This window comes from Oryza brachyantha, chromosome 10 (genome assembly GCF_000231095.2).
Source record: "Oryza brachyantha chromosome 10, ObraRS2, whole genome shotgun sequence".
NCBI lineage: Eukaryota > Viridiplantae > Streptophyta > Magnoliopsida > Poales > Poaceae > Oryza > Oryza brachyantha.
The window spans coordinates 11886521-11905245 of NC_023172.2; the positions used below are offsets into that span (position 1 = coordinate 11886521).

General features: G+C 39.0%; 2 protein-coding genes across 2 annotated transcripts; both read right to left on the reverse strand.

Annotated features, from left to right (window-relative positions):
* Positions 1-529: 529 nt before the first annotated feature.
* LOC102705034 (anthocyanidin reductase ((2S)-flavan-3-ol-forming)-like) lies at positions 530-4235 on the reverse strand. Its single transcript, XM_040528015.1, has 7 exons — positions 4097-4235; positions 3926-4020; positions 3380-3571; positions 2500-2718; positions 1480-1645; positions 1129-1357; positions 530-1008 (listed from the first exon to the last, which is right to left on the reverse strand). The coding sequence occupies exons 1-7, from the start codon at positions 4233-4235 to the stop codon at positions 861-863; spliced, it is 1188 nt and encodes a 395-aa protein (XP_040383949.1). The 3' UTR covers positions 530-860.
* Positions 4236-15162: 10927 nt separating this feature from the next.
* On the reverse strand, positions 15163-16522 carry LOC121055566 (protein G1-like5). Its single transcript, XM_040528336.1, has 2 exons — positions 16216-16522; positions 15163-15880 (listed from the first exon to the last, which is right to left on the reverse strand). Exon 2 carries the CDS (start codon positions 15878-15880, stop codon positions 15230-15232), a length of 651 nt encoding a protein of 216 aa, XP_040384270.1. The 5' UTR covers positions 16216-16522; the 3' UTR covers positions 15163-15229.
* Positions 16523-18725: the final 2203 nt, after the last annotated feature.

Here is an 18725-nt window from a genome sequence, read left to right on the forward strand (position 1 = left end):
AACTGTGGTAGCATGTGCGCCTTAGGTTTGAACTGCTACCCTGTAATGTAATCTGCTTCGTTGATTCAGGGGGTTACCATTCCGGTTATCGAAATGTCTATTTTGGAATGGCATGTCTGTTTCGTATGGAAAAGTTAGCGCCTATTCGAGGGCTCCTTTTTCTGATTTTTCATGACATCCCTGTTGAATTGTAAGGGATGCTGGTAATTGTTTTCCATGTCTGGACAATATTGAACTAAGCGACCGGGGAAGGAAGTCGGTTCAGTTCCCGTTTTAAGCCACTCTTCTCCAATTTGTTGAATTTTTTTTAAAAAATGATAGCATCGCTTGTGGTGTTATATGTCACTTAGCAAATATGTATGATTAAATTTGACAAACGCATCAAGAAAAAAATGATTCATCTTTTCCTCATTACTTTGAAAATGTAGATTAAGTTGTTAAAATATGCCGTCTCATTCCAAAATAGTCACATCCCCTTGGAATTCCTCACCTATTCCCTCTCCTATATCCCATTTTCGTTAACTTTTTGAAGTATGTATTCTTGGTTTGAAATTGTCTCAACCTCCTCGGAATATTATGTGGCGGTGACATGGCAGCCACGCCCCCATCTTGTCTCTCCTCTGTCCCCTTTTCATTTTATCTTCTTGCTCTTTAGGTTATTTAGTTTTGGGTGGGTCAGGTGGGGGTAGCATGGCACACAGGAGAAGACAAGTACTATGTATTTTTAAGTATCTAGACCTAAATCACACAACTCATATGTAGTCAAATTATTTCCATAAGTTTCACCATTATTAATTCTTTATTCGGATGGTTGATGGTGATCCCTCGTCTTGCGAACGCGCCACCACCTGCGATCATCATCAACACGGCAGAATCCCCAGGGCCTTGCCGTACTCGACGGCGTCGTCGAACATCTCGTCCAGATTCTTGCGCTCGAACTCGAACCCTGCCTTCACCAGCTTCTCCGACGAGAGCAAGATCTTCGGGTCCTCGGCGACGTCGCCGAACCTGCACACCACACCGCGCGCGCGCTCTGGTCATCAGAACCACCGGCTGGTCGCCGCCGCCGCCGGCGACGTCGGGCACGACGCCGGCCGGTCAGAGTTAAACTGGTTGCCATGCACGTACCCGTCGGTTTTCACGTCGTACTGCGGGAACTTCCCGGCGAGGAAGCGGGCGAGCCGCGCCACGGTGGTGTTGACGCCGCAGCAGATGTACCTCTCTCCCGGCGCCGGCGACTCGCTCCTCTCGGCGAGGAACACCTGGGCGCGGCAGATGTCGCGGACGTGGACCAGCGGCATCGTGTCGCCGGTGAGCTGCTGGTTGTACATCAGCATCTCCATCATCGTCTCATCGCCTGAATCAGCAGCTTGATCTCAGTTCTCACAGTACGTACCCGAGCACGCACGCAGGCACAGCACAGAGAAAGAAAAACCATGGATGGACACGGCGGCGACGGCGAGCGCCCAGCGTACGTACCGGTGAGCAAGGAGAGGACGAGGGCGCCGGTGGTGAAGCCCTTGGTCGCCGGTGCGGCGCCGACGACGAGGGTGGGGAGCACGGTGACGAGGCTCATGTGGTTCTCCCGCGTCACCCTGCGTGCCGCCTCCTCCGAACGCACCTTCCCTGCCGCGTACGCCCTTGCCTGCAACCATCTCACCATGCACAATGCTCACAGCCCCGCACCATGCTTACTCGCCGAGCTACGGTGAACGCAAGAAATATACTCTGTACGATATTTTGTTTCTACCTAGATTTATATATAAATCAATAAATATTATATATATATATATATATATATATTCACGAGCATCCTATAAATAATAGAGAATTAATATCTTATAATATAAAACACAAGTAATATATTTTTTAGGAATTAGTATCAACGGTGTGACGATAGAGTTACAAGCTATAAATATGACATTTTGCACTCTTAATTATATAGAGATCAAAAGTTGATTTGTTTTCATAAAGAAAATATATAAACACGGTGAAATCAACATGTTCCAAATGAGACCTCAACATGGTGTGCATGGGTTTCATGGCCTTGTTTTTTTTTTTTTTTCTGATTCTAGATTTTCGGTTATCGCAATATTGTTTCTCAAGCTCCTAGAAACGTGTTTTATACAAAAATTCGCTATATAAAAGTTCATGGAATACTTTTTAAAATAAAATTTTAACTATGTAAGTTTTACTAACTTATATTCTTAAATAGCTTTTACGAAATGTGATAATTTTAAGATCACAAAGGAAACGAATTCCTATGGTAGTGTTCTAGATATGTAAGATCAAATGATTATCTGATTTTTATGGTAAATATTTGAGAGTATAAACACATAATCTTATTTTAGAAAGGTTAGGCAAGGAAATTCTATGTAAAACATCTTTCTTTGCATGAAACACCTCGTTTAATAGCTTAAAAAGGGGCTTAAAGGCGCTTAAAAAGCTTGTCCATGAAAAATTGTGATTAGAACACAGCCTATATGTGTAAGGACATACCCAATCTGCATACGTGTGATTCAGAGTCTCAAGGTAATTGATGTCGGACCATGACTGCTCGTCAACAATATGGCCGTCGTTGCCTTGCATCGCCGTGGCGTTGTAGATAGCGGCGCTGTCCGACGACGTCAGGATCACACGCTTCACCGTCGTCTTCGCTCGCACGCAGGACCTCATCACGTTCAGAGTGCCTCGGACGTTGGTTTCAGTAATGTCCTCCTAAAGAAAATATAAACGTATAAAATATCAGTAAAATTTATGGTGACGTATTTTTCCAACGGAGGATCAAATTCCTTTTTACATTAAGAAATGAAGTGCATTTACGTTATAATTACACCTCGTTTGAAAAAAAAACATTATAATTACATTAACTTGTAAAAATTACAACGTAAGTAACAATATTTATATTGTAAATTTTCTAGTAACGCCCTACATAAAAGTATTAGAATAAGATTACCCATATCTTCTTGCTCATACTTATACTTATGCTTAATTATATACCAAAATTTGAGTTTTTAACTCTTAATTAATTTGGAGTTACTTTTAGGTTTTTTAATCGAAATTTATATTTTACCATTGGCTTTTACCGACCGAATCCTAACTTCTCCCTCTTTCTGTATCGTCTTCTCCGAAAACAATAATCATATAGATATTTATCATTTGTTATATCTCTGACGTGAGTTACCACGAGTTGTACGGATCACCCAAATTAACCACTCAAAATCAGTGTACATCATTTCCACGCCAAGCCAAAGTTTTCGACAAAACATAAGCGAAGGACCCCCTTGTTTTTAACCACCCAGACATAGGCCGGAGACAAACAGCACACTGAAAAAAAATATATAATTTTTGGTGTGACGAATGGAGATCGATCGATCACCTGGAGATTGTCCGAGTCGACGAGCACCGGCGCGGCGACGAGGAATACGAAGACGCAGCCGGCGACGGCGCCGTCGAAGCTGCCTTCTTCGTTCAGGTCGGCACGGAAGATGTTCAACGGGCCAATCGCCTGCAGATCCTTCAGATGGGAGGTCTTCTCCTCCTCATCTGCACAGGTCGACGCAAAACCACAACGGTATCAGATCCAGGTCTGCATGGGGATGTAAACCATATTTTTTGTTTTGTTATTTAAAAGTTCATTGAGGTCCATGAATTTCATGTTCCACTTCACAAATATGTGTCCATGAAAAAAAAAACCCATCCAACTTCCTCTGCTGTTTAATTTTAGCACTGTTGAGATGATGCAATCATGAGTGGATATATGATCATCTTTAGCTACGGATCATGCACAATTAATTTTAGGTCTAATGATCTACTAATTTCTCCGTCTCAAAATAAATCATTGCGTTCACTAATTTTAGACTTAGTTCTAAGATGTGTGCTATCATTACTCCCAAGTCCCAACAAATATAATAACTATGCATACCCTATTTACTCTGAACTTTTGAGTCCTAAAGCAATCACTTATTTTGGGACAAAATGTTTGACCAAAATGATCACAAGGAGCAAGCACTATCCATCCTGAAAAACAGAAAAAAGAAAAGAAGGTAAAAACAAGGTTGCAGAAGGCACAGAACAAGCTAGAAATTAACCGGACCGGGGTTTCTGACAGTGGTGTTGACGGCATAGCCCTTCTCCAGCAGAAACTTGACGAGTGCAGAAGCAATGTAGCCGCTGCCACCGGTCACACACACCTTCTTCCTCTCTGCACCCTCACCTACTGGAGACGACGACATCGTATCGCTGCTCTCTCTCTTGCTACTGTGATTGTGACTGACGCTCTCAGGTTATGGCGTAATGGAGCTGTTCTTGCAACTTAATTACATTGTATATATAGACGAGCAAGAACAGTTAACCGGGTGTGCTCCTGGTGTGTTTGACCTCCTTGATTGAGTACTGACAACAGCTAGCCTACGTACTAGGTTGATAAAGTTCAGAACCTGCGAGCAAGACACAACAATCGTTGCTGATCTTCATGTATTTATTGACCCATCTAATTAAATATTAAGAGCATCTGTCTATACTACTTTAAAAGCAATAGCAATGGTGGCCACACCATCACTTGTCTTTTTTTTTTTACCTACCGTTCTATGTCTTTTAGTATTATTAAAAAATAGTCTTTTTATATGTTATTAATATCTTATTTCATCTCTAAAATACAAGTTTATTCTTTTCAAAAAATCTACGAAGCATTTGATGTACCATTAGTATTTTTTTACTAATAATCCGTAAAGTGTGTAAAACCCACGGACAAGAACAATGGACCATCCTCATGTATATATGTATGTAATTTGACAACTCAGGCATCTGGGCCTCACGCTGTTTTTTGTTAGTTGGTGACAATTATCGGCGTGGAGCGGAATAACTATTTTGTCTGAGAAGAAATTAATAGTTTTGAGTTAATGTGACAGGATGCTAGGACGAGCAACCATGGATTAAATTGAAAATTAAAGAAAAATGAGTTAAAAGTGAAACTAGTCTAGGATTATGGATCAAGGTGGTAGAGTCGATTGATTAAGCTATCTCTTTGTGTTTTTTAAGCTTTGTGGTGCTATCAATAGGCGTGTAATTGTTTACTGACTACGGCCACAACTTTTCTGAAAGAACGTACATCAAGGGTTTAAAGTAAAGCGTGGATCCCTATCAAAGATGCAGCTGGATTTTGCAAGGAAAAAAAAATACCAAGAGCTACTACGAGCAAGTTCACCAACTGTTGGTATAAATTGTCTATAACCAACTTAATAACCAATTTATATACTACACAATTAATATCCGACCCCACATATCATACACACGTATGTTTTGGAGTCCATGCTGTAGCTGTCTATATATCTATATAGTCCGTTGATCTTTTATCTTCTCTCTTATCATCTTAAAATATACTTATAAATTATAGTTTTCTATTTTACCTGCTCTACCTGGGCAAACCTGCCGACGCCCACAGGTTTTATTTTTTCAGATAATTAATGGCAGGCACCTACAGATAAGCTTGGAGAAGTGAGGCCTGCCTGTTGACCTCATATGATAGATGATCGGGACGGCGCGGCGGCGTGGCAGCAGGGGATATATATCATGGACAGTGCTATCTTTTTACATGTACGTGTTTTCTAAACAGTTAAGTAAATGTTTTTCTAAAAAAATATAAAATTTGCTTAAAAAATTAGAGTAATTAATCTATTTCAGGTTTATAATAGCTACTCCCTCCGTTTCACACTACAGACTTCGTAGTATTGTCTATATTTATATGGATAATAAATTTAGACACATATATAAACTATATACATTTATCAACGAATGAATTTTGACCATACTAGAAAGTCTTATACTTAAAATAAAGATAGTAATAGTTAATTAATTATACACTAATGATTTTCTCATTTTACCTGTGTTAATTAGCCAAACTGCGTATAACGTGCCCCATATATACATACCGAGGAGGCCTGCATAAGGACGTCACCTAGGCGAGCACCTAGCATCGAGGTGTGAATTTGGGTTCGCCATGCATCTAATACTCCTGTCCTACAGAGAGTGTATTTTTATACTCTTTTGCTCAACGTTTAATTATCCATTTTATTTAAAAATATTATTAATATTTTAATTATCATTAGATGATAAACATGAATAATATTTTATATGTGACTATTTATAAAATTTGTTTATAATTTTTAAAATAACATAAACTGTTCAGGACGGAGGTATAAATTTCTGTGTACAACAGTTTGACCATTCGTCTTATTTAAAAAATTTATAAAAAAACTTATAAAATTAGTCAAGCATAAAGTACTAATGTTTTACTAGTAACAATAAAAATATTAATCACAAAAAAATTTCAAATAAGATGAATAGTCAAAACACTGTATCTAATAACTAAAAAGTGAACTTATTTCAGGACGAAGGTAATACCTATTTTTTTCAGGGTTACTTCTCCTAGTAGTGTACTTATATTTATCTTAGAATCACTTCATATATATGCAGCATTATTTTTAAAGAATAATATAGTGGTTACTAAAAGTAAATGAAATATATGTATTTACTTGTGAATCTTCTCTAGATGTTACTTTAGAATTTACTTCACATAGTTGATTGTTTCAACTCACCTACATTGCAGTTACTTCCAATACCATAAAAACTTACTTTCATTTTTGTCTTTAGTTATTTTTTTGTTATATAAATAATTTTTAAGCATTTTTAATATTTGTCTTGTTTCAATGTATATCGAGCTAGTTCTGTTTTTCTTTTTGCCTAATTTAGTTGAATTTTAATTCACTGAATTTTGTTAAAAATCAGATAATTCTAACTTTACAAGGAAATCCAGATCAATCGAAGCAATCTCCAATCTTAAACCGAGTCATCAACCACTAATCCAGCTAAACAAGGCTTTTTTGGGGGGAAATTGAGAAATATCACTCTTATTTTGAGATTCTAACTGTATGTTGATTTGTTAAAAATATCCACTTCATAATTTATTTTGGTTTGAGATTGTTTCTTTCACCGATGCCTACGTATTTTCAATTATGTTTTTTTCGTACATTCTATATGACTTAGCGCATCTCATGGTCAACATGGTTATAAAATTTGCTACATCAGTTGATTTTAGCAAGCAACTATTGTTCTCGTGCTGCAGGAGCTGGATGTGGTTGTTGAGCATGTGGAGATGCTCTCGTGCTAAAGTAAGAGTTTCCTAGCTCACTTACGCCAAGCTCATCAATAACAAACATGGTCGCCTATAGCTTGTTTGTTAGTCTTTATTATTATCCATGAACGCAAATAGATAACCCGTTCAATCCATTGATCGAACCAGTCCTACACGGCCGACTTCCATTGGTTTAGTTGGGATACGGTTGAAAATCTCAAACCAGTGGTCACAATTAGGAGCAATTTTCAAACCAAAATAAATTAGGACGGAGATATTTGTAGCAAATCAATTTATGGGAGGAATCTCAAAGTAAAGAGTGCTATCTGGGTTTTTTTTTTTTTTTTGAAGTTTTCGTTGTTTTAACTCCACACATGTCAGTTGGCCCAAACGCGCGGCCGGCGAGAGTTTCCCCTGAGAATTCAGACTTTCGCCCACGGGCCCGGGCCCACGAGCTGACGGCCCACAGGCGCCCCGGGCCCAAAGTCTAAATGGTCTGTGATGGCGGCCCATTGCTGGTTCATGCCATAATCCATGCCCTAGACCATTTTATACTCATCTAGTCGGCCAAATATTTTCTTAAATCCTTTGGACAGTGCAGTTAGACTGTAGCAACCGAGACTAAACCACAAAGAGTAAAGTCTAAACTGTTGTATAGAAAATGTACTGCAAAAAATTTGGCAGGCAATAGCTCAAATATGTTGGCCCATCAAGGTTCTTAGGATTTGGAGGGAGTATAATGGTATATTTTTCAAAATGTTATATCGAGCTTTAGTAAAATGAAAGGTTCATCCCTACCAAATAAGGTAATACTCCCTCTGTCCCTAATGTTTGACGCTGTTAACATTTTTATACACGTTTGACCATTCGTCTAATCGTGTTCCCACCGATTTTCAAAAAAATTAAATTCTCACGATATTTTTCGAACATAATTGTATCAAAAACATATCAAATCACCTCTAAATTTCGATTTATATGGCTCACTAGATTCTTTCTTTGTATCAAAATCTTGTAGCACATAAAATTTTTTCATTTTTAGAGATTTTTAAGTATTTATTTGAGATTTTTAAAAGTGATACATAACACATTGATTGTTTTATTAATATAGTACCATCACTTTTAAAAATCTCAAAAAAATACTTAAAAATATCCAAAAATAAAAAAAATTACGTGCTACAAGATTTTGATACAAAGAAAGAATCTAGTAAGCTATATAAATCAAAATTTAAAGATGATTTGATATGTTATTTTTGACCCTGACTCACGGAGCAGCCCGTGAGTTACTAACTCAGCGTGCCTAGACACACTCTCTCTATGTATTATATAATATCGAGGTTAATTGTTCAGGGCCATAATATATAGGACGTACTACTTTTAGCTGGGTTATTTAGAGGTACAGATACAGTGAGAACTGTATGATCGATACGGACAGAATCCGCATTTAGCTGGCAACCTCCACAAAGGAAAATGACAGCGAAAAGAAACAAGAAGCATACAATTTCCAAAGTCACCCCACATACTATATTCCACGAAATTGCCATATAATTAAAACGGAAAAACGACAGAAATGTACCATCAACAAAACCTAGATAATGAGTTCGCTCATCTAACTAAGCAACAACCACAATGGTATCCAAAGTATCACTGTAATTGTGTACGTGAGAGAGGAGGGAGGGTTCTGACTTCAACAAAAGATTTGTAGATTTCTAAAAGCGATTGTAAGATATATATTTTGTTTTTCTCTATATTTATTTATGAATTAATGTATATATTATATATATTCAAAACCATTTGTACCGATATGAATTAGGAAAAAACATTTACGCATGTGTATGTATAGTCAGCTGAGTGTATGATTAGCAGGTTCGTCGATTGGCAATTGCGAAGGGGTGACCACACATAGGGCCCCGAAAATTTAATATTTCAATTCAAGGTAATCTGTTAATCTGTTCCACCATGTTTTGAGGCATGCCATTTCAATTTTAAAAGTTATTCTCTTCTTGATATATTGGTTTGGTTAGAATATGCGTGTTTTAGTCATCTTCAACGGTGTTCGATGGTAATCAAGATGGTCTTAGCAATTGTAGCTTATGATGATGATATTGATGAGTTTCTTTTTTTTCTTTTTGCTTACCAAAGGAAATTGAACCATTAACAGGGTTTCACTTATCGTTTTGGCTGCGGAAAATTAACTGCGGGTCAGCGATAGGGAAATTATCACCAACAGTTGCAAGAATCACGGAGAAACCGCACAAATTTGAATTCAAAAATTAATCAAACCATCGCGGCTTGGGTGGTCAAACCACGTGATATTAATTGCGTAATAATCGTGGCAGTTTTCTCCATATCGATAATTGTGATACTCTTGATAATAATTTTGACGGTTCACAATATCGATAATCGCGATTTTGGTGTGAGAACTGCAATATCGCAATTATTGTGATATATCACCACAATTTTTTTTTTTTGGATTTTTTCACAAAAATTTTGAATTCTCACGATATTTTCCGAACAGAGCTGTATCAAACCATTATTGTGGTGGCTCGACCGATTATCACGATGATAATAGTGGTAAGTGAAACCATGATCATGCAACAAAACATAATTGTTGTTCCTAGAGTTAGATCTCGACCACTATTGTTGTTTGGTGAGTTTCCTGCTCAACACAGCTCCCGCAGTCACGTTGCACACAATTCCTACTTAGGCTGTGTTGTTTTTTTAGATAAAGACAAAAAATATTTGATTTTTAATACAGCTATTTCATGATATAAACAATAAAATAACTATATAAAGTTAAAATTTTATTTTAGAAATCTGAGAGGATTAACTTCTAACGTCGATATAGGAGTTTTTTTAAAAATACACCATTTAGTAGTTTGAGTAGCATAAACACAAAAGCCGAGAAACTATCTAAGAGAAACTATCTAAGAAAGAAAAATGCAGATCAGGAGTTTTTTTTTAAAAAATACACCATTTAGTAGTTTGAGGAGTGTTAACGCAAAAACCGAGTAACTATCTAAGAAAGAAAAATGCAGAATTTCATTCATCTGGAGCAGGCCATAACTAAAGAGGAGCATATTAGATAGATTGATCACTAGATCTCCCGATGGATAGAGGGACACGAGGTGTGATGCAGATTGAGTAAACGACCGCGGTACAGATGTTTTTTTAACATGAAATATCTCATTTTTGTTCCGTAGTAGTATGTGTTAGAGCAAAGGCTAATAATATATAGTCAACAAACTGACTATAATACTACTTTTAGTCTTCTTTTAATTAACCCATCCATATAGTAGTTACCTCTTTAGCATTAATGTAGGATCAACGTGTCTCTCTCACAGAGTTATTTTTTCTTGTGCCTGAGTTGACTATAAACTTATACCTGCTTGCACTCTCTTTCATCCTATCTCTCCTCCACATAAGCATTTAACCGGCTTATAGCCTACTATTAACCTTGCTCTTAGGGACAACCCTAATGATAAAGGTACAATTTACTCATTTCAAATATATATATATTTTTTAGATGCCCACCATGGCTGGAATGACTTTTGTCTTCGTTATACCGTATCGGGAAAGATGAGTCAATTGATAAGTCATTTATTTGTACGAGGGGCAGCATTCATATGACAAAGGTAAATAAGAAAGAAAAGATGAAAATTGATATATCCCAAAACGAATTGCATTTTTGGGTTGAGTTGAATAGAGTAAAACTATTTTCATTCGGGGTAAAAAGAAAACATATGATTCACAAAAAAAAGGGAATGAAATATGTCATTGAGAGAATGAAAAACAAAAACAAGGTCAATTTGTAGGGGCAAACTAAGAGAATGAAATATGTTGATATTGTCAAATTAATTAATTTAGATCTAACGTGTGGTGTACTTTAACCGTGTTTCCCTTGTTAAGTTGTTATAAGATGCAATACTTAACACAAGATCATCAACGTCAAAATACAGTAAGTTGGAGTGGACAACTCAACCATAATTATGTTTTCTAGATCCCCAGACCCCACAATTATCAAAAACAATCAGTGTGAAAATGAAACGAGATAAATGCACTGAATGCAGTCATGTACTGTATTCCATAGACAAAAAGAAAACATCGTTTTGGACATATTTCAAGCAAAAAAATGTAATTAAAACTCTAACATCAAATCTCTGTAAAATAGTATATTCAGATTTTTGAACAAAAGCTACTTTCTTTTAATACTATAGTTTTACCAGTTTCAAACAGAAATTAGCAGTCAATACTGTTCTCTTAAGACGCTGTCAATATCGAAAAGGTGTCTTTATGACGACAGGGGGGTATAAATTAGGCATCGCAAAGATATAAACTCCTCGAACCAAAAAAAATAGTACCAAAAATTTTCATCGCATCTTTTTCTTATGCCTATGCTTATAAGCTAAAATTAAAATTTCTAATATTAAATTTAGAGTTAATTTAGGGTTTTTCATCGAAGTTTATTTTTTAACATTGACATTTAGATCGTAAAAATACATATATAATTTTTTTACTCAATTTTTTTCCTTTACAAATATACCATTTAATTTTTTTATGAAAAAAAACAAACAACCCCACACCAATTCTGACTTGAATGAAGCGCTGCATAGCCAATGTTCAAAGGTCAGAGCTATCAGAAGTTCAGAACCCAGATGCACTAGCTCATGGCCATTCCCTGTAGACATTTGTAGCCTAGCTACTAAACATAGCAATGTATAGTAGTAGTACCACAACTGTGCAAGTACCACATGAGAAGCTGCAGAAAATCTGACAATTGACAAAGGAGTGTGACAGTGCATACTACTCCAGTAGTCCAGTTACCTGGGCTCCCATGTTTTGCTTTTTGGTGGAACAAGTGAGAACGTGTTTTTGCAAGCAAAAAATAATTTATAGGTAAAACTTTTATATACGTGTTCATAGTGACTCAAAAATAAAATATGTTAAAGAAACCATGATAAAAAAACCACAAAATTAAGTTCAAATTTAAGTTTTAAAATTTAAATTTTGGCTTATAAGCATTCGTAACTACGAAACGACGGAACCCCTGTTGGCTAGCTAGCTGAGGAGTACCCCATGAACACAAGGGAAGAGAGCAGCCTATTGCCCCATGAACAAATGGCTGCCCATGCAAGAGAACATCCAAGGTATGTGCAAAGCAGTGTGACAGTGTGAGAAAGACGAGAGATCTTTGCTGCTGCAAGCTGCCATGGCTTGATTTGATGTAAGAGCCAAGCATGGAATTGGACAAGTATAGTGGTCAAATGCACCCTTTCTCTTCCTTTCCCAGGGCTCTGGTCATGTAGAAGCATGCACACTGCAGTACTGCACACACAGCCCTGCATGCACATATATGCACTAGCAAGTCTATTTTTCCCTCATAGATGAGAGGAAGGCCTGTGGTAGGCTGTAGTTATGTGCAATGCATTAACTTCAGCATATCCCATTCAGCTGCTGCTATACTCCTGCTGCTGCAAAGCAAAGCTAGGAGCTTTAGCTCAGCCAGCCAGCATCTGCACAAAACTTCTACTTGTAGTCTTCAACTTTGTACCATTAAAGGCATGCATTTGAAAGAGGAGCGTGTCCGATAGCGGACTATAAACCAACTATAAACATATTTTAAAAAGACAAGAGAAGAGCAGTGAGCTACAGATTTACAGCTAGTCGCAATGTGTATATGACAAGTGAGACTATGTGCTAATAGCGTAGTATATGTTTTGTAGTAACAAGTTGGCTATTAAATTGACTACAGATGATTTAAAGCTATCAGTGGACTATACTATTGAACTTTCTATAAGAATCACCAGCTCTCTACACACTGGGACAAAAACCTGACAAACACTTAAGCCGCGTAGGTTATTTAATTTCTTATAGCATTTAATAGTATAGATAACTAAATTAACTAATATAAGTTAAAAATCTACTTCAGAACGATGAGATAATGAACTTTTTGTTAAAAAACACATTGTTTGTCAATCATTTTCCATTTAAATTCTTTATGCGTGTGCCCCAGCTCTTAATTTTATCAATTTCTCATTTATTAAGAAATACCGTATCTTTTTTAACCTTAATCTTACACCAACAATACAGAAATGCAACTATTTTTTTTGAGACGGAGAGAGTACTAAATCAGCTGAATTAGTGTCAGGTCTTTGTTTCTGAAAAAGCATATGGTAATGAAAATATGAGCGGTTGTTCCTGGCCATCTCCGAATGTTTTTATCCTAGTGCTAACATCAAAACAAAGATTCAGAACAGCAGCAGCTGCCAACAAATATGATCACCATCGGACATTCTGGGTAGCGTAGCTGGCGCAACTGTGAGAGATCTAGGACCGTTTAAAAAAGCTTCAGACTAATATGCAATCTTCAGCTTCCATAAACAATCCAGATTAAAGCCATTTATATGACTACTTAATTACTCTCCACTTCCTCTGTTCGAAATATAATCATTTAAAAGGTTTGAATCTATTACCAAAATATTTCCAACACTACTCATAATACTAGTTATCACATCACTCGTTTGGATTCAGATATCGTAAAGCTCACTAATGTATGGACCCAATTACATATAGGACATGTGTAATGTATGGACCCAATAACATATAGGACCCACGTGTTAAGAGTGAATAGCACCGCAGAAGCAATCTTCCAGAGATCCAAACTCCATTCATCTATTCAAATTTCTCCTCATCATATACCGCCTACCTTTGCCCATCCATTCCTTATTTATTAAACAAAATTTAGTCTTTTCATCTCAACCTTAATTTTTGCTAAATAATCTAGAAATAATTATATTTTAAAACAAAGTCAGTAGATCTTTATTAACGGAAGCTTAAGATTTTGGTTAGGTTGATAGCCAGCTTTTCATAATCTTAGAAAAATTTGGTTTATGATGTACTGTTTAGTTACCCTATATTCTTGGAGCCTTTAACTATTTGCCACTCTTAAGATAGATAATAACAGATTAGATGATAATAGATTTGTCTATGATATTTGAGTTCTCATGTGTCAACATGTGATCCAACTACAAATCTATTATCAGCTCTCGTAAGAGCGTCACGAAGTTAATTATTCATGTATTTTCAGCATCTTTCATCCCCATGCTCCCAAAAAGAAAGGAGCAAGTGAAAAAATACTCTAGAATTTTTCAGGCAATCTGCTGTGTTGGTAATTAGGGATACTGCAATACACATGCAGAGGTGGCCAAGCAAGCCTAGCTACTTATGGTATGAGCAGTACAGGTACCATAAAAAGCAAAGCAAAAGCGTCCTGAAAGGGGGGAAGGAGCAGCCCACAGCTACACCACTTCTCCTCACCGCTCACTAGCAGTAGTAGTGAAGCTTGATTTGAAGCTGAGCTCGCTCTAGCCATCCGTGACTCTCCCCAAGAACAGTACGCGGATTCCCCGAGAGGACGAGACAGCCACAGTGCTGACATGACTCGCCAAATCGATCGATCGATCGATCACACTGCCTGCCTGCTTCCCTGCAAGAACATGGAGAAGACGACGACCAGGCAGACCGGAGAGCAGATCGCACTGTTCGCAGTGTGTACCTGTGCTTTCATTTGTTCGATCTTGCAGCAGAGCTTAGAGAAGACGATGCAAGGGAGATGTAATGGCTATAGATCGATCAGCAGCAGCAGCAAGAAACAAGAAGCAATTAATCGAATCAATCAAGACGTACGGGGGCCACAGCCAGCTGAATCTCAAAACAAGTTCTTGATTGGGAGCTAGCTAGCTATCATATCATCAGTTCATCACAAACAGCAGGAGCTACTAGTGTTGGATTACACATGGAGCTAGGAAGGAAGAGATGAGGAGGGGAAAATTACCAGCAGCAAATAGTAGTAGAGACGACGACGACGACCGACCCAGTTGGGAAGAAGAAGCGATCAGGAAATCAACCTAATTAATTAGAGGCAGTAGCAGTGGCAAGATTGATGAAAATCAAGAGGATAATGGCGGCAAGCAAGCAGCCTAGAGCTAGCTAGGGATCGATAATGGCGGCAAGCAAGAAGTAGTGGTAGGATATGTAGTGCATGCGTAGTAGGGAGGAGGGGGTGTAGGTGCAGCTAGCTTGCTCCGGCGATCTTGGAGCTCAGGCGGCGGCGCCGGGTGGAGGAGGCGGCATGTGGTCGTGGGGGTGGAGGAGGGCGCCGTTGGAGTCGTCTTGGGAGGCGGAGACGGCGGCGGCGGCGGCGGAGGGGTGGGGCGGCTTCTTGCGCTTCTTCTTCTCGTAGCTGACGCCGCGGGCGCGGGCCTGGTGCTCGCGGACCTCACGGAGGTAGAGGCGGACGGCGCGGGCGCCGAAGGGGTTGTTCTCGGGGCGGCCGCCGTTCTCCTCGTAGGCAGCGCGGAGGCGGCCGACGAGGGCGTCGAGGCTGCCCCAGGCCTGGCGGAGCGGGCAGGGGCAGGGCGCCGGCGGCGCCGGGTGGCCGAAGAAGGGGCACGCCGCCGCGTGTACCTTGGTCTTGCCGAACTGGTCGAGGTAGCGGAGGAACTCCAGCACGTGGGCGCCGCTGCACCGCGCCAGCGACAGCGGCGGCCGGTGGTTGCGGAGGTACTGCCCGAACGTGTTCCAGTCCCGCCGCTTCTGCGACTCGTACCTACTCGGCGACGCCCCCGCCGCCGCCGCCGCCGACGCCGACGTCGCCCCCGTCGTCAGCCCTCCTCCCAGTCCCACTCCGCCACCGCCGCCGCTGTTGTCCGAGTGCGGGCTGTCCGGCGCCCCGTGCGCCACCAAGTCCATCTGCGCCCAACCAAACCCAAACACCTCAGAATTGAAACCACCACCAGCTCGAGGAAGACGAAGAGATCTATCTATCTTGAACTTCGCGCGGCGCCATGGTTGTGGTCCAAGAGAGAGAGAGAGCGCGCGAGCGAGCGACGTGGGCGGGCGCGTGCGCGGCGCGCGCGCGCAGCAGCCGCAGGCCACATCCACTCACACTGACGACACTACTATAAATAGTGCCCTCCCGACCGGCCCACTCCACTCCCCCGAAGGCGGAGTCCTCGTCGTCGTCGTCGTCTCCGAGATGTGCAGCACACACGCAGATGCATGTCAGATCAACCAAAGGAACTCACCTTGGTGGCTTGGCGTCTTCGGCGAACTCACTCACACCCCACCTCGCTCCCGTTCCCGCCGTCGCCGCCGCCGCCGTCACCAACACCACCACCACCACGACCAAGAACCTATCTTTCTCCTCCTCCCGCGAGCTCGACGACCATGGATACCGTCTCCCGGCGGCGGTGGCGGCAAGTGAAGCAAAAGCGGAGCAGCTATAGCGAGGGAAGGTGAGGTGAGGTGAGGTGAGGTATTATTGGAGATGAGCAACCTGAGATCGAGGAGGAGGAGGAGGAGGAGGAGACAGCGCGAGGTGAAAGGTGATGTGACGGGAGCAAAAGCTGGGCGAGGTTGAGAGCGAGAGCGAGAGACCCGGGGAGAAGAAGGAGAAGGGCCGGTGAAATATCTCGGTACGGCGAGGGTTTAAATTTTTCATTTTTTAGGCACAGTGGGGAGCTGAGCCGCCGGTGCGCGGTGGCGGCCGGCGATCTCCGCTTGAGATTTCATGCTTGTTCTCTCTCTATTTTTTTTCCCTTTCTTCTGTTGTTGGGGAGGAGTGGATTATTGAATTTTTTAATTAGCTATTTGGGTGTAAATAATTGGTTTAATTTTTATATGGAACACGTATGTATTAGGAGAAAGAAAATCGTGTACGTGAAAAATCTAAAATCCTTGTCGAAAATGAACGGACGTAGTAAATCTTCACTACATAATTTTTAAAACAATTAATTCGATAAAATGAGCTACGCACAGTGTAACGTTTTATTGTATCATTTCTAAAGCTAAATAAAACATTTAATTACTGTTAAAAGTTTAATTGCATGTAGATCGTGTTTGATTATATGAAACGTCTCAAGTCACTCAACTTAAGTTTTACTGTGTTACCGAAGACTGTTATCTCAAACGTTTTATGACGATAAAACGAATTCTCTTTCTCTCCTCATAGTTTCATGCAAATATTCTTTTTTATGCTAATGTGTCATCTAATTAATATAAATGATACTTTTAAGATACTCTTATTCTAATTAATATATATGCATGACACTTTTGACAAACTCTGTTAGAGACTGGCTTAGGAGTACGTCAAATTATTGGAATTTAGATTTGGTAAGGTTGCAATAATACAATGTGTCTATAATTTAAGCGGTCATAGTCGCGCAACAGGATCATATCAACGATTAATTAAACTAATGTAGTAAAAGACTGTAGGAGAAAAATCGTGCAACGAGTGGACGGTAGCGATTGTCTTCGGCCATTTTGTGAAAAGAATGAATGTCTACAGTGGTTGCTATTGGTAGAATATATATACTCCTATTGTAACAGCAACGGCGAGATAACATCTGCACTGGATCACAAATCCGGTTCTATGGTGATTGTTTGGTGCATTACTGTAGCATGATGTTTCATGTATATTTCTTTAAGCTCTGTAATTAATCTGACTGTTATTGTCAACTTGCAGTGTTTTTTGCGAATATTGTGGGTAGCAAATTTCTATGCATGGCATACGTGATAACCTAAACGTTCGTTTCGTTTTTTTTTTCTCAAACAGTCAAAGTACAAATGTGCTACCAAATTTAAACCTTAGCTAGGAAATAGGTGTTTTTTTGGAAAAAGCTGTGATAATTTATGGAGGGGTATCAATTAAACATATTGTCCTAAAAACTCAAAACCCTCTTGCTTTGGTCATGGCATTGGATTATTTCCATGGTTTTCGGATTTTTTTTAAAGTTTATGGGTTTAACAGATTTTAGATAGATCGATTGTAAGCAAAAAAAAAAAAAATCTGAAAACTACTTGCTAAACTGTAGGTTTTAGACCGGTGAATTTTTTCTTTCTGGTACATACAGAAATTTGAGACATCTTGTGGCACCCTCATCTTTTCACTTATATTTATGCTTTTAAGCCAAAATTTAAATTTTCAATCTTAAATTTGGTGCTAAATTAGATTTTTATTCATTTTTATTTATTTTTTAGCTTTTGCTTATATATTTGTAAGAGTATGTAATTCATAAATTATTTTTTATTTGTACATATGTCGTTCGGCCTTCTGACTCTTTTGTATTCATTTCCAACTCCAGCATCCCAAAAGAATATGTAACTTGTTTTTTTTAAAAAAAACTTTGGAAAAACTTGTACATTTTCATGCAGATCGTTGATGTTAGAGGTGCTCCAATATTACACCATTATTTTTTTTCTGCTTATTCTTATAAACCAAAATTTGAATTTTCAACCATAAATTTGTAGTTGATTTTGGAATTTTTTTATTGTAGTTTATTTTTCATTTTTGGCTTTAAGATCAATAAGAATAATATATCAAAGTTATATTCATAAATTATTTTTTTATTTGTAAAAATATTATTTGACTTTTTCCTTTAAAAAACCAATAATCACCCCCCTTAATGTAGTACGTTAATTTTTTTCCAAATTATCCATAAACTAGAATTCGTTCACATGCAAGAAAAAAGTTTTCATTCATTTCTTAAGGCAGATTTTGGATTTTCACATACTTGCTTCTCAAGCTTCTGAATAG